This window comes from Chionomys nivalis, chromosome 1, assembly GCF_950005125.1.
Source record: "Chionomys nivalis chromosome 1, mChiNiv1.1, whole genome shotgun sequence".
In the NCBI taxonomy this organism is placed as follows: Eukaryota; Metazoa; Chordata; class Mammalia; order Rodentia; family Cricetidae; genus Chionomys; species Chionomys nivalis.
The window spans coordinates 4,011,203-4,027,706 of NC_080086.1; the positions used below are offsets into that span (position 1 = coordinate 4,011,203).

The following is a 16,504-nucleotide window of genomic DNA, read 5'->3' on the forward strand; positions in this document are numbered from 1 at the left end:
AAGTATTCTAATTCACACAGAGTGAAAACATGACCCTTAGATACAGTTTGGTAGCTTCGTAGAGGTGGCCTGTCTGTTGCTGGGTAAGACAAAAGCATTTTAAGGAAGGTTGATTTTGGCTTGCCCTTCCAGGCTGCGTTCCCTCATGGCCATGGCTTGAGCTCGTGAGACTGGCCATGTGGCGTCCCAATCAGAACAGAGTGACGAACACTGTGCTCGGCTTTCTGTCTGTTTCAGGCAGTCTGGGATCTGTTACAGGCTCTTCTCACCTCAGTTAACACAATCAAGATAATTCTCACAGGTTTGCCAGAAGGCCGGCAAGTCCAGATTCTGCCAAAGTGAGGATCAACAGTGAGCTCCATAGCAGTGTGTGTGTGTGTGTGTGCGTGCACATGTGTGCGCCTGAGCATGTAGGTACACACGGGGCCTGAACACAGGTCACGAGGCAAGCACCTCTATCTTGAGCCATCCTGCTGGCCCAGGCTCATTCCCACTGTCACTTTTTAGTTAAAACTAGTTTGGTTTTGTTTTTCAGCTTAATCCTGACTATCGAGATGCTCAAAATGAGGGCAAGACTGTGGTAAGTAGATGTTCTTCTCAGTTGTTCCAAATGTTTCATGTTCTATTTTATATGAGTAAATCAAAGCTTTAGCAACAGACTTGAAGACTGGGGGCCCCAGGACAGAACCTCTTAATTGAAGGGAAGTTTCCAGAAAGAGAAAGAAGAGGGCTCAGGGTACCCCCCTCAGCAGGGGGTGCTAGGGACACTTCCACCTCTTGAAGACTGGTCATTGTGAGACATTGAGGCTTCTGTAGTGGGTCTAGGTTCAGTGTCCAGAAGTACACAAAAGTGGAATCATGGCAAGTTGTTAAGGTGGGACAGAAGATTCTCCTTCTTGGATTTAAAATGATTTGGCTTCTATTTGAGGGGAGCAATTAAAACTGCAATCCGGATATCATGGGTGATGTTTCTGATATTTTGAAGTGCCCTGCGGGAGTGCCACACTCTTCATTCATTCATTCATTCACTCATTCATTCATTCATTCGTTTGTTAATTCGTTCTTTCGTCTGTCTGTTTTGAGACAGATTTGTCTTCGTAGCCCTGGCTGTCCTGGAACTGGCTTTGTAGAGATCATAGAGATTACAGAGATCCTCCTGCCTCTGGCTCCTGAGTGCTGGATCAAAGGTGTGCACCACCACTGCTGGACAAGAGCCCCACGCTTCACATAAATTCTCACAAAATGGTTTCACGTGGCCATGTTGTTTGTAGCAGGGAGTGTGGGGGACAGTAGGGCGAGTTTTGTTCAACCCGAAGTTTGGAGACTCGGGGAGCTGGCGTAGACAAACTTCTGGGTTAAAGACACTCCTGAGGGATGGGTCCAGCTAGCAGAGTTGGGTGCTGGAAGGGACCAGGGACCGCTCACACATGCAGATGCTATCACAGGGAGCAGGGACCCCTCACACGTGCAATGGTTATCACAGGGAGCAGGGACCCCTCACACGTGCAGATGCTATCGCAGGGAGCAGGGACACCTCACACGTGCAGATGCTATCGCAGGGAGCAGGGACCGCTCACACGTGCAGATGTTACTGCATCGATTAAAACTCTGCCCTTTTGGTGTACAGTGTTGGTCAGCAGGGATGAAGACACATTGTTGGCACTGTCACCAGGGGTCTGTTAAGAGGCCTGATTTGGTTGTCAGTGAGGCCACTTTGCATCTGCCATTATGTGCAGTTATAACTGTAATTAGTCAAATAAATGAAAACAGACACAAATGCAAAAACTCAAAAAAAAACCCAGCAAACAAGTCCACATTCCCCCATCTGTCTGTCTGTGAAGCGTCTGTTTAGAATGTTAGCTCATCCTTTGGGCTGTTTGTTCTCTTGCTGTTGATGTAAACCAGGAAGAATCGTGTCTGGGCATTCACTCCTCGTCAGGTGTCATGCATATCTCTGTGGTCCTCCCTACATCCCTCCCCTCCTCTGAGACCTCCCCCTTTCTTCCTCACCCTCTGCCTTATGATCTGATGCAATACCATGTGTCTGCGCTTTGTCCCCAGTGCTGTCTAAAGAATCCTCACACGGACGGTATCGTGTTGCATGTTTTTTTTACCACTAGGAAAATGAAAATCAAAACCACATTGCAACATCTTCTCTTTCCAGCTAGAATGACCATTGTCAAGAAGACAATATGACAGATGCTGGCGAGGCTGCGGAGAAAGAGGCCTCGTACACAGTTGGTGGGGTGGATAGTCATTATGGATACAGCGTGGCAATTCCTCAAAAAATTAAGTTCATAACTACAGTCCGAGCCAGCAGTCCCACTATTGGGTAACAGTCCTACACAGACAAAGCTGTTGCAATGGTACTTGGCTTTCGCGCCTGCATTTGCTGCAGCATTCCCCCACCAGCTGAGACGGGGAACTAGCCTGTGTCCATCCACAGCAGAGTGGGCTGTGGTCACCACTGCAGCGTGGAGCCCAGGGCCTCCGTGACAGGCAGACATTCTACTGGCTGAGCTCAACTGCAGTCCCAGGGGTCTGATTTGATGGTGGCAGTGTTGTGTGGCGCCCCAGCTTCGTGGTTTGTTTTTGTACGGCTTAGTAGACCCAGCAAGGACTTTTGGATTCAACTCAGTCCCTTTGGACCCCTCTTTCTATTTTATTATCAGTGCTAAAGTAGGAGTGGATCTGAGGGTCAGGCTGCTGGCCCAGCAGGAGCTGACCTTGTGTTAAACATCTCAAATACAGAGGTAGGCTACTTGATTGGTTAGGCCTGTTTATATTTGTTTTGAGTGAGGCTGGGGTTTTGGTGCTGGCTACAGGGGGAGTTCCCCTGCTGCTTTCCGTGTCCCAGAGTGATTATGTCATGTTGTGGGCAGCTTCTTCAGCAGGCCTGCTTGCGGACATTCTGGAGACGCCGCTTCCCTTGCTGTCGAATTGGCTGGCGTGTCTGCCCGCCTACTTCACCTTGTGACCCAAGAATAAAGCCAGATCAGAACCACAGAAACCCTGTATAAAAGATGTTAGTAGGTTAAAAAAAAAATACAAGAAGCTCGGCCTGTGGTATGGACTTGTCTTCCAAGCTTCTCCAGTGGCTGAGTCAGGAGGATAACAAGTTCAAGGCCAGCCTTAGTGAAACCCTGTTTTAAGGGGAGGGGGTGAAATGGTTCTGTGGTACTCACTGCTCTTGAGGGTCTGAACTCTGTCCCTGGGCCCCACATGGTAGGAGAACACCAGCTCACAAAAGTTGTCCCCTGACCTCTGCATGTGTGACCTCCACATACGCATTGCACCACCTGCTCTCCTGTACACCTAATAACGAAATGTAATAACAAATTATAAAGAGGGTTGGAGGTATGGCTCATTGATACGTGTGAGGCCCTAGGTCCCCGAGTTCTGGGGAAAGCTACTTTTACTAGGAGGGGCACCACCAAACCTTGTTGCCGTGTGGCCGAATTTCCACTTTGCCCTGCTTCCTGCTGGTTGTGTGGACAGAGCAGAGTGGATGAACGCTGCAGGCTACTTTACCGAGCAGTCGGGAACTAGGAGTCTGTGCAAGCAGCCAACCCACGGTGAAGTTCACCTTGTACTAATCCAGACTTGTTTGGCTGGGGTTCCTTCCTCCTCCTCATTCCTTACCTCCACTACAGTTGAGAGGAAACACTCCTGCGTTTGAGAGCCAGTCTCCTGCCTCAGTGAATCACAAGCAGGGCAGGGCAGGTGGTCTGCACTCTGTAGACGGTTGGGACTGGGCTTTGCCAGTCATCTCTGCGAGACAGCTGGCAGCAGAAGCTTGATTTAATGATCCCCTCGCCAGAGCCCCAAGCTCGCGTGCAAACAAAACTGAGACCTTGAAGGTGTAGTGCGCACAGTGTGGCTTCTCGTTTCGTAGTCTGGTCTGTACCTTGCAGTAATCATGCTTCTGTCTGAAGAGGAAGGGAGGGGGCTGTTACAGTTGACACACGAGGTCACTTTCCCAAAACAGCACGTGGCTTTTCTCACACCCGTGCTCCAGGAACACTCATGACGAAGCAGTTCCATTCATTTCCCTGTGTTGACAACTTAATGATATATATATATATATATTTACTGTAATTCAGAGACCTTTATCAAAACATGGCCTTCCATTTTTGAGGTTTCAAAGGTTAATGCATGGTGTCGCCGAGATGAGGTGGTGTGTATCAGGGCTCCCATTAAGACCAAATTGCCATGTTCATTTTACAAAGGGGTCCACGATTTCCAATCTTACTAATGTACAGCTTCCCTGAGCTCCCAGTAAACAATGGCACCGTGCCAAGTCCAGCTGGGAACCGCGAGGTCATTATTTCATCTTGAAGGTCCACGTCTTTTCCCCTCGACAAAGGGGATTCTTTGTTGAGTCTCTGTAATGTCATTCATGTTAAGGAACATTGCCATGTTTATGTGGCACGGGATCTGATTATTTTGAAGGAGATTCTGTTGCTGAGACTGGGGTTTCATGGCATCTATAGTAGTGGGTACACAGGACCAGATAATTCTTTGTGGTTGCCGTGGAGGTCCTCTGAATGAGTGGGGTGTCATCTGCATGGGTGGTAGTGGGTGTTCCCTGCATGTCCTGCACCCTCTGGATGGATGGTGATGGCAACATCATTGCTCTCATCTTACCGGGTGCCAGCAGCAGCCCCACATATCCAGTTCTCAGTTGTGACAACCAAAAATGTGTCCAGGAATTGCCAGATGTCCTCTAATTGTCAAAATCCTCCCGGGTGGCCAGCCACAGACCGAGTGTCTTTATGTACACAGGGATGCTCTAGAGACCGGAGTCTGTTGAAGCAGTTCTTTCAAATTCTGTTCTATAGAATTTGGAGTTTGGGGTCCAGGTGCTGGCAGACCTTCATGTTGCTTTGCATTTAACTCCTAGCTCCTAGGCAGTAAGGGGTGCAGGCCAAGAAAGCAGAAAGGGTCCCAGCAGAGGGCTCTGGGGAGGAGGCTTACAGAGATAAAGCACCTGCCACTTTCTAGGCAGCCTGGAGTGTGTGGCTTTCCCAAGACAGAGCTGGGGGTGGGGGTGGATGGGGATGCTGGTGACACAGCAGCCTCTTCCTGCAGCCGGAACCTCAGCTCCAAAAGACAGACACAGCTTCTCCTAGTGTGTCTCAGGCTCCGACAGTACAGGCGATGTGATGTTTGACGCAAAGGTGTTCTGGGGTGTCCCGAGGTGCACCTCCCCAGGAGCGGGGGCTGGACCAGGGCAGAGCCATCACTTCTTTGTGGCTTTGTGTAAGGGCAGCTGTCTCCCTGTGTAGCCCTCGAGGTCTGGGTTATCCAGGCCATGAAGACGGCTTAGTTAGTTGAGTGCTTCCTTTGCAAGCGTGAGGACCCGAGTTCAACCCCAGTGTCCATGTAGAAGTAGCTGACTATTGTGGGAGGCAGAGAGAGGCAGGCTCCTGGGGATTGCAGACCACCCAGCCTGGCCTGCTTGTCAGGATCCACCCATGAGAGACCTTGTCCAAAAACTGAGGTCCAAGGTTGACCTCTGGTACACACCCACCCACACCCATGCACTCAGGAGTGCAGGCACACACACAGCACTCTGATGGAGGAAGGTCATTGGCTAATAAAGAAACTGCCTTGGCCCATTTGATTGGCCAGCCTTTAGGTGGGTGGAGTAAACAGAACAGAATGCTGGGAGGAAGAGGAAATGAGCTGAGACGCCATAGCTCTGCTTCCCCAGGGTAGACGCGATGAAGCTCCGACCCAGGATGGACGTAGGCTAGAATCTTCCTGGTAAGCGCACCTCAAGGTGCTACACACATTAATAGAAATGGGCCAAGGCAGTTTCTTTATTAGCCAATGACCTTCCTCCATCAGCACTCAGGGGTGCATGCACACCTGCACCTGCACATGTGGACATGTACATGCACTGCCATGTGCACACTCCCACAGACACACAAACTTATCTGGAACGTGCCTATTTGATAAGCACCCAGCGGACAGGTGGCAGCTCCTAAGCTGGACCTGCGTCAGAGAGCACTTGCTGGTATGGAATGAGGCACCTGTTTAAGCTCCGTTGGCTCTTAATACATGCTTATGATGGAAGGCAAACGGCGACGCTTTCAAGGTTCTTTGAAGAGCGCTCCAGTGTGTGTCTGTTTTTCCTTACAAATCCGTGGGTGTTTATAAACAAGCCCCGCAGCCCATGATCTTGAACAGAACTGTCTTCACATTGTAAAGATGCCGGATTGCCTTTCTTGCTTATTGAAGCTACATGCATTCTTACATATGTAACTAGGGTTTTCGGTGACTCTGGCGGTCCTGACGGGCCAGGCTTGACATCCTGATATGCCAGTTAGAGAGAGGACCGAGAGCGAGGAGCAGAGAGGAGACGGTTTTCGGGTGGCCACAGTGGAAAGAGGGACAGGTGAGGGACCAGTGAGCTCATCTGTCTTCAGGATCCTGACACAAACTCTTGGTCTAACCAGAGTAAGAATGGGGCATAACTGTGAGCCCCGGTCAAGGCTCTGTCTGTTTACCACGCTCAGCCAGGCCCCACAGGCCATCTGAAGCAGTTACTGCTGCCACCATCGCTTGACTGGATCAATGAGTTCCCGCGGAGTGAGCATGTCTGCCCAGGGTATAGCCCTGCCCCCACTGGTGACCACCCTCTTTGTGGGCCTGTGCACCCTTTGAGACTTCTCTTCCTGGAATCCAAGGTGACTGCAGGTTTAGGACAATGACGTCTGGAGGGCATTGAGATAGCAGAGGATGAGTGTCAAGTGCCTCCATGCAGGATCTGTCAGGCTCCTGAGCCTAAGGGAAACCGGGAAGGGGGGCAGAGAAGCCAGGCTTCCAACCTGCCTTTCGCCAGCCCGTGTGGCGTCTGCTTAGAAAAGCAGCTCCCAGGTGCCTGGTATGCTCATAACCCATTATTCATATTTAATTGCTTAAAGATTCCAAGGGGCAGGCTTAATGTTTACTTCCAAACTGTTTATGAAGCAGAGTTTGTTAAGTAAGTTAGAGTGTGGGAGAGCCAGAGCAGGAAGCTCCCGACAGCCAGGCTCTTATAAAAGACATGTAGGCATGTCGGATGTACCCCCACACACAGTTGTGAAATTATTTATTACAGGAATTTGCTGTGTATTAAAATTATTTTCCAAGGGTCAGTGGAGAGGAGGGAAAATACAATCGCACAGTCCATGTGTCCTGTGTAGCTACAGATCTCGAATACTGTGAATAATTTGTGGTGGCTTGTTTTAATTAACCCTAATCAGTGAGATTTTGAAAAATGTATTTTGAAAAGAGTCATTGCAGGGCAAGCGTCAAAATACAGGGAGGCTCCTGGCTGCTCTGATTGGACACCCTGGGCAGACGTTACCAGGGAGAGTGGCCTAGGAGGCTGTCTCTAGGAATTTAGGTCTGAAATCTTCTTGTAAGTCTACAAAAATCATCTCAAAAGAGGGGTGGACAGAGGGCTGAACCCCACTAACTGTACTTATGGAGAATTGGTGGACAGACTTCAAATTCTGACAACTTCCAGTTACTAACTAGATCTAAATATCTGTACTGTTAACACATTTCACCCAGAGAATGTATCTCCAAAGCCAAATCATAATAAGGTAAGTGGAGGGAAAGCTCTGTCAGGAAGTTAGATGACACACTTCTTTTAGGAAGATGGTATTGTTCCAAAAACACTGGCAACATCTTCTTGTCCTCTACCCGAGACACTTTTGGAATCATGCACACTAACATGTTGAGGTTAAGGACTGGTCCCCATCAATGAAGCCCATCTTCCAAACATGGTTCAGTTCAGTTGATAAGAACTTGCTTCCCTGAGCTCAGCTGGGTTTTAATTCTAACCCCCTATCTGTGGGAACCATGTAAGCCCCGCTGTAGTTCAGATGTGGGGCCTGTGTTCTGTGGGTTGGAAATTTGATGCTCAGTGGGGTTGGGTTCCCTGGGAGGAAGTGGGCATGAGGCCCCTGTGACAGAGAGACCTCACTCAGATTCCTGGGCTAGTGGGTTTGTGTAGCCTGTGGCAAACCCAAGCCTGCTGGGACTCGGTTGCTCTGGCTCAGGGTGTGGTGTTCTTCATGTCATAGTATGGCACCAAGGCCCTTGACAGTTGATGTCTCTATGTACTTAGACACTCTGCTTCCAGAATCAAGACCTTAGAAGGAACCTGGTTTATTGCGGCAGCAGCAGCAGCAGCAGGTGGAGTGGTGCATACTTGGTCTCACCACCTGGGCGTCCATGACAAGTCCTCTGACTCATTTAGGAGCTGACTCTTTTTGCTGATCAGCTCTGTGTCCTCACTTTCTCGGTCACCTCCATCACAGTGCTCATGATATCTGTGATTCTTTTGGCAGCAATAGCATTGTGGGGTCCCCAAAGCTCCTTAGCAGCTATTGTCATTGCAAATGAAACATACATCCTGTTTCCCTATTCTTTCTTCCAGAGTCCTGGCTCCCTCTTCTTGCACCCCCTCTGACCTGTTCTCCCTCTGCCGCCTTCTTCACCATCTTTAACAGCAGAGCTCAGCACAGGACGGCTTTTGTCCTGGGGAAGGAACTCCAGCTGGGAGCAGTTGCTCATGTTCTTAATCCCAGCACTTGGCAGGCTGAAGCAGGAGGATTGCTGTGAGTCTGAGGCCAGCCTGGGCTACTTAGAAGAAGGAAGGAAGGAGAAAGGGAAGAAAATGTTTATAGTCACACATAGTGTCCTGTCACACATAGTATCCGTCACACATAGTATCCCGCCATACATAGTATCCGTCACACACGGTATCCCACCATACATAGTATCCGTCACACATAGTATCCCACCATACATAGTATCCCGTCACACATAGTATCCGTCACACATAGTATCCGTCACACATAGTATCCATCACACATAGTATCCCACCATACATAGTGTTCCATCACATATAGTATCCCTCCATACATAGTATCCCATTGGTCCAGTACAAGAGGGTCACATGTCCCCAGCCCCCTCCCGCCTACCCCCCACGCCCCCGCCCCCGCCACTGGCAGTCAGGGCTGTGGTTTCCCATTTTTGAGCCTCCGGAGAAAGTCGCTGCGCTGCCACTCACAACTTAACATAATCCCTAGAAGTCCTTCTTGTGGACCAATGAAATTACATCCTTCAACTCCCTTCACCCCTTTCTCCTTTCTTTCCTTCCTTCCTTTCTGTTGTCTGTTTGTCTGTCTGTCTTTGTTTGCATGGATGACTTTTTGAGGAGCTCTGCAGCCAGCCTGGAGTGCAGGTCTCTCATTGAGGTAGGGTTGTGGTTTTTGTGCTTGAATGTAATCTGCATCGCTCTCATGTTCTCGTGCTCACAGGAGGACTCCTTGGACCTCACGTTTTCATGATGATGATATCAACTTACATCCCACCCACAAGGGTTCCCTTTCTCTGTTCCTTTGGCCATTTATCCCTTGACTTTGACCGTGCTGTCCCGAGCAGGGTGCTGTCTGCAGTGGCTTTGATTTACATTTCCCCTGTAACTAGTGGGGGTGAGCATCTTCTCCGAGGTCCTTCTCTATCAGTCGTTTGTCTGTCTTCCTGAGCACTTGGAATTTAGAGGGTTTGGGTCACTGTTTCTTCTCTGCATTTGACATAATTGTAGAGGGTCAAATCACTATGTTGTAAATAGGTATAAAGCCACTAGAGAAGGGGCCATAACTATTGTGATTTAAGGAAATGCTCAAATCAGGCCACTGCCCAGGGAGCATGGGCCTTATGATTGCCTATAATCATTTCAAAGGCTGTGCACCCTGATGATCTGGGGCATTCAGAATAGACATTCCTGCAACAAACTCACACCTTATCTCCTGATTAACTGCAATAGTTACTACTAAATCTGAAGATGCTGAATAACCTTGAACCTCTTCAACAGAGAGACGGAGAGCTTCCCACTTCAAAGAAAAAGCGCCAGGCAGGGGAGAAGATCATGTACACTCTGGTCTCCGTTCCACACGGAAATGACATCGCGTCCCTTTTTGAACTCGATGCCACAACTCTTCAGAGAGCTGACTGCCTGGTTCCAAGGTAAACAGAAATATAAAAAGAAATCAATAAGTTAAAAGAAGTAGGATGAACAGACGTTCCTTTGAATAGTTTTCTCAACAGGTAGAAATAAGAAGTATAATAGTAATATAATTTTTACAGTGGAAGAGAGCACGAGTGAAGAAATGCACACGAAGCCTTGTGCCTCTTTCAGGCGAACAGATCAAGATAGTTTGTGCAGTGCCAAAGAAGTCCTGAAAAATTTATTAGGGTCATTTATTCTTATTAATCATGTGGCCTTTGGTCACAACAATGAAACATAATCTAATAACATTTTTAGTCTAAATTTTATCCCTTGCCTGTCAGATTTCCTGCTTAGCTCATTCCCTTGTTCATTTTGTTAGTGGTTCAGCTAAGAAGTGTTTCTTGATTGTCAGTTGCAAGGCAGACCACGCCCTGGGCATCAAGATGCGAAATGAGGTCAGACCAATAAACACATGAGCTCAGGTCGCTCTCGAACTTGGGGGGTCACAGCCAGTGCCCCAAGTCAGGTCAGGCCACCTGTGCTCATTAAACCAATTAAGAGAAAACAGAAAGCTAAAGGAGGAGGTTTATTTGATGTAGCCAAATGGAAGAGAGAGATCAGAGAACCCCACCCCCACTCCAACGTGAGTCCACCTCTCCCTCTTCCTTGCTCACTAATACAGGCTGCGAAGACATGCACTCTGCTGCTTTGGCCTGACCCAAGTGTCTTTCTTCTTGTGTGGTGTCCCAGTTAGGGTTTTTACCACTGTGAAGAGACACCATGACCATGGCAATGCTCATGAAGGAAAACGTTTCATTGACTCTGGCTTACAGTTTCAGAGGTTTAGTCCATTACCATCATGGGTGGCAGGCAGGCAGACATGGTGCTGGAGAAGGAGCTGAGAGTCCTACATCTTGATCCACAGGCAACAGGAAGTGAACCGTGTGCCACACTGGGCATAGCTTGAGCACATATCACCTCAGAGCTCACCCCCACATTGACTCAATTCCTCCAACAAGGCCACACCTGCTCTAATAAGCCACATCTCCTAACAGTGCCACTCCCAGTGGGGTCCATTTTCTTTCAAACCACAACATATGGGGACCTTAACTATTACTCTGACTTAACTCATTTTAGATCTAAGTCAACAAAAATGGGTGTCTTTCTTGAATTCAGTGTAGGAGAACTTGCTTAAAGAGATGGTGAGTTCTGCATAGACCCACCACAAGGCTACCAAGTCTTGTTTTGCACAGAGATATTAGCTCCTGCTCTTTAGGAGGGTTGACCTTCTTTTCCCTCTTGTGAAGGATTTGTGCTATTGTGATTCAGCTGTTGTTCACTGTTTGTAGCTGACAATAAATTTTCGACACTAGCCACTCTTACATTGTACATGGAATCCTGTCCGTTGGGCAGGAAGGATTGGGAGCTGCACTCAAGGCCCTTACTGTAGAAAGTCCATTCTGGGGTTTTCTAGAAAAGCACCCATGCAGCGCCCCCTGCAGACCAAGGACTCTCAGACTGTATCCATCAGATGCCCATGGCTGCTTCAGGATTTCACCAGGCTAACACAGCACTGTGGAACTCTATCCTCTGGGCAGAAGGGCCATTACCATCTTAATCAGAACAGGTGTGGGACTGTCACCCCAGGGTTGGACCTGCTGATGCCCCTTCATGGGGAGGTGGGGAGGGCAATCAGACCCTCAGCTGAGGAAGCCACTTCTTCCTGCATTTTCCAGCTATATATAGTCTTATGAAGTTCTAGAGCCCACGGGAGGTAAAGGTTAACTGAAGAGGAGGTCGCATCTGAACAGCTGCGGACACTGTCATCCGTTCTAGAGTCAAGCTTTACAGTGACCCATATTTTGGGGGTCACCCATATTCCCGTAAGAAATCCCTCACTAAGCTCCTGTAAGTAAACGAACAGACTCACTGGTCCACTCGCTGGACTTGAGTGGAATCTTTCCTTCGGTCTGTTTCAGTGCCCCCCGCCCCGTGTCTAGAAACATTTATTTATATCCCTCTAGGGAAAGATCATACAGTCTTACTCTTAGTTTAAAGTTTAAGAAATACTGTACTCTATATTGCATCCCCTGGGCAATGCTTTTAAAAGATGTAACGTTCACATCTCACTGCAAGACTGCCTTCGTTGCTCTCAGGAGGACCAGGAACCATTGCTCAGATCTTCCTCAGCCAGTTTGAGAAGACCTGCCGTAACTCAGTCTCTGGCCTCTGACCTCTGAGAGTTACCCAGACTGAATGCAAATAGTAGTTCTGAAAAACTTGGCATGGGGCTTGGCACACATTGTACATGGAATCCTTGAATACCGGGGTGACAGTCCCACACCTGTTCTGATTAAGATGGTAATGGCCCTTCTCCCAGAGGATAGAGTTCCACAGTGCTGTGTTAGCCTGGTGAAATCCTGAAGCAGCCATGGGCATCTGATGGATACAGTCTGAGAGTCCTTGGTCTGCAGGGGGCGCTGCATGGGTGCTTTTCTAGAAAACCCCAGAATGGACTTTCTAGAGTAAGGGACTTGAGTGCAGCTCCCAATCCTTCCTGCCCAATGGACACTTAGCAACTGTGACCAGTCCTGATGCCTGCCTCCCACTCTGGACACTGGTGTAACTGGTGTATGTTGCAACCTAGACTTTGGGTTTAGAAGAGCTTCCCAGGTGACAGTGGAGTTTGGGGGCAGTGACTTAGAAGGGCAAGCTAATTGGCCTGTCTGTGCTCATGAAGTGGAGTATGGCCCTGGAGCGTGGATATAAGTTTGCCCTGAACATTCCACAGCATGGCCCTTATACCGTGGACAGCCAGACCATGTCACACCTGACTGCCAGAGCATATCTGCGACATAGTCTCAGAGCCATTTAGTTCTGAAATCCTCGAGACCCTGTGGTTACTCTGGGTCATCTCGTCCCTCTGCAGCCTGGTAGTGTTGGCTGGCTCCAGAGGTGCATGCAGGCTCACAGCATCCATGATCTGAACATCTCATCTGAAATGACTTAAGAGGCGACAGTTTTTGAGAACCAATATGATGCCACAAGTGGAAAACCCTACACCTGACTTCTTTAAAATTTATTTATTTATTAAAGATTTCTGCCTCCTCCCCGCCACCGCCTCCCATTTCCCTCCCCCTCCCCCAATCAAGTCCTCCTCCCTCATCAGCCCTAAGAGCAATCAGGGTTCCCTGCCCTGTGGGAAGTCCAAGGACCACCCACCTCCATCCAGGTCTAGTAAGGTGAGCATCCAAACTGCCTAGGCTCCCACAAAGCCAGTACGCCTACACCCGACTTTATGTGATGAGTTGTAGTAAACATGCAGGCATACTTAAAATATTGTGTGAAATCACCTTTGGCCTAGATGGCTAAGGCACACATGAAACACAAATGAATGTCATGTCTAGACTTGGGTTTCATCCCAGGATAGCTAACTAAACACCTCCCCTGAAATGCTTTAAAAAACCCTAAAACCTCAGCTACTCTAGTTCCAAGCTGCCTTTGTTGCTTTTTTATTATTGTGAAGAAGGGACGCCATGACCAAGGCAATTTGTAGAGAAAGCATTCAGTTTGGGGATCCATGGTTCCAGAGGGTTAGAGTTCATGACCATCATGGTGGGGACATGACAGCAGGCAGACATGGTGCAGTGACAGGAGCTGAGAGGTCCATGTTGAACAATGACCACTCGACAGAGAGAGGGAAAGGAGAGAGAACCAGCTCCAATGGGGCAAGGCTTTTGGAACCTCAGAGATGATCCAGTGATGCACCTCCTCCAGCAAGGCCACCAGCTGGGAACCAAGCATTCAAACATAGAGGCCCATGGAAGCCATCTATCATTTCAGCCACCATGCAAGCATTTTGAAGAAGGAAAACTCACCGGTGTTGAAAAAACGTAAGGGTGAAATAGAGGAGCTGTCCATCATGTAGATTGCTGTAGCCACGTTTTCTAGAGCTGAGGACAGCAGGGGCGCCAGCAGCTGTAGATGATGACATCTTCATCAACGCAGAGGATGCTGGGTGCTAAAGCAGAGGCGTTTCTGGTTACTTGGACCGGGGTTAGGTGCTTGTCCATCTAGATATTGAAACTCTCCATGTATTCATCTGCCTTTAGGACTGAGCAAGAACCGATGATGCCTTTCCCCGAGGCGTTTGGTGTCCTGTCTTCTGTTTAGTCCTAAAATGTTATACTGAGGTTGTGTGACGTATTTACACCTTAGCTTTCAGCTGATCCCTGAGCAACAACCTTTTTATTTTTATGGCGTTGTGCACTCTTATTGAAGAAACCATTGGAATAGGAGACGAGGTGGAAAGGGCACTCTTTTGGGGAATGCAGCTCTAGGTGCCCTCTCCGGGCACTCTGCCATGGTACCCACAGAGATAGCTTTTGTTACTCATAACCCAAGAAATGGTCAAACGTGGAGCTGTTGCTGCTGGAGGACATGGTGTGAGTCCTCTGAGCTCCTGGCTGAAAAGCCCCTACCAGCTTTCCAGTCAGCACACAAGCTCGTGTGTGTATTTGGTAAAAACTCCTTATGTAGTACACGCTATTGACTCTTCACAGGGAGTTAGTGGTAAACAGACTGTAACTCACGCCCAAAGAAGCTTATCTACCACAAATAGTTTTTTCTTGTTTGAGGCTAGGGAGATGGTTCGGTGGTTAAGAATGCATACTGCTTTCTAGAAGCCCTGAGTTCAGATCCCAGCATCCACACAGGGTGGCTCACAACCTCCTGTAACTTCAGCTCCAGGGGATCTGATGGCCTCTTCTGGCCTCTGTGGGCTCTGCACTCAATGATGTATACAGATTTTAAAATAAAATCTTAAAATTTAAGTTAGGTTGCATGGTGGTGGCTTCACGGTGGTGGCTTCACGGTGATGGATGCACGGTGGTGGCTGCACGGTGGTGGCTGCACGGTGGTGGCTTCCTGTATCCTTCACCAGACTTTATTCTTGTTCGCCTCCTTCCTCCACTCCTTTCCCGGTTACCATGACAATTGTTTCATCTTCTTCCTTATGAACTAGGGTCAGTGTTTCCAAATAAACACTAAGACTACAACGAACCCCCAGAAACCTGAGAAGCGTCACTAGGAGAACTCAGTGTGAGGTCTGAGCTAGAAGTCCAAGCATCTCAGCTGCCTGCTCAGCCTCACCCTGGGAATGTGCCTGTTGGGCTGCTCAGAACCATTTATTTATTTAGCTGCTCTAAGTGTGCCCTCAAAGGCCACAGCAGTTTTGTGGGTCGGGGCTATGCCTTCCTTAGGGTTTCTATTGCTCTGAAGAGACACTGTGACCATGGCGACTCTTATAAGGACAACATTTAACTGGGGGGCTCACTTACAGTCTCAGAGTTTCAGTCCCTTATCATGATGGAGGGGGGAGCATGGCACATGCAGGCAGATGTGGTGTGGAGCTGAGGGTCCTATATCTTGACTCAGAGTCAACAGGAAGTCGACTGACTGCCACCCCGAGTGAAACTTGAGAAAAGACCCCATAGCCCGCCCCCACAGCGACACACTTCCTCCAATAAGACCACACCTATTCCAAAAGGCCACACCTCCTAATAGTGCCCCTCCCTTTGGGGACCATTTTCTTTCAGACCACCACAGGCTGTAGGTACATTTAGGTTAGTAGCTGTCTGGGGACAGGATAAACCACTTGCTGCTGACCATGCCCCAGAGTGGACTAGAGGTCTTAGAATTTGCATTTTGACAAGATTCCTGGTGACCCTGATGACCTATGAACCCTAGGCCCAGAAAGTGAAGCTGTGTGCACCAGAGCAGCCTGAATATAAGAATTAATTCTTATTCCAGACAGATCCCTAGACAGTTACTAGTCTATGACATTTAATGTTCATATCACACATGGATCTGCTGAATATACCAATATGCTAATTAAAAATATTATTGTCTGTGTGTGTATGTCAGAGGACAGCTTTGTAGAGTTAGTTCTTGCCTTCCATCATCAGTAGGTTCTGGGGATTGAACCCAGATCCTCATTGCTGGGTAGCAAGCCCCTTTGTCCTCTGAGCCCTCTTGCCAGCCCTCTATGTTTTTTATATCATTTGCTTTTTAGGAACTCCTATGTGCGATTAAGGCATTTATGCACCAACACGTGGGTCACGAGCACCAGCATCCCCATAGACACAGAGGAAGAGAGGCCTGTCATGCTGAAGGTAAGTGTGCGCGCGGGGAGGGGGTTGGCTTGTCCATCAGCTGCTGTGCTCACACAGCTGAGCGTGATGGACAGTCCATCTTTCTGGGCGTTAGGACTGGTTGCGCTGATTTCGTGGGACTGAACGTCTGTCAGTGGCTTAGATCTCTAACCTGGGTGGCTGCAGCAGGGCTGTGGCTCAGGAGGGTGAGGTACAGACATCAGCAAGACACGAGGATTCAAGGGGCATCTTTCCTTATTGGAAGTATTTGAGACAGAGGGATGGTATGGGAAAGAAACACCATTTGGGGGTTCCTCAAGAATAGGGCAGGAAGTGG

The 16,504-nt window shown here is 48.7% G+C and overlaps 1 protein-coding gene across 2 annotated transcripts in view; it reads left to right on the top strand.

The window, feature by feature from the left end:
• The window catches only part of Itpr2 (inositol 1,4,5-trisphosphate receptor type 2), a 398,346-nt gene that overhangs the window by 93,197 nt on the left and 288,645 nt on the right, over positions 1–16,504 (top strand). The window contains exons 10-12 of one of the 2 annotated variants that reach the window (XM_057792035.1): positions 536–580; positions 9,881–10,032; positions 16,089–16,188. In XM_057792035.1, the coding sequence (XP_057648018.1) occupies positions 536–580; positions 9,881–10,032; positions 16,089–16,188 (297 nt within the window). Of the gene's footprint in view, positions 1–535; positions 581–8,544; positions 8,619–9,880; positions 10,033–16,088; positions 16,189–16,504 lie in introns of those variants that run through there. The other variant, XM_057792044.1, reaches the window with a different exon arrangement.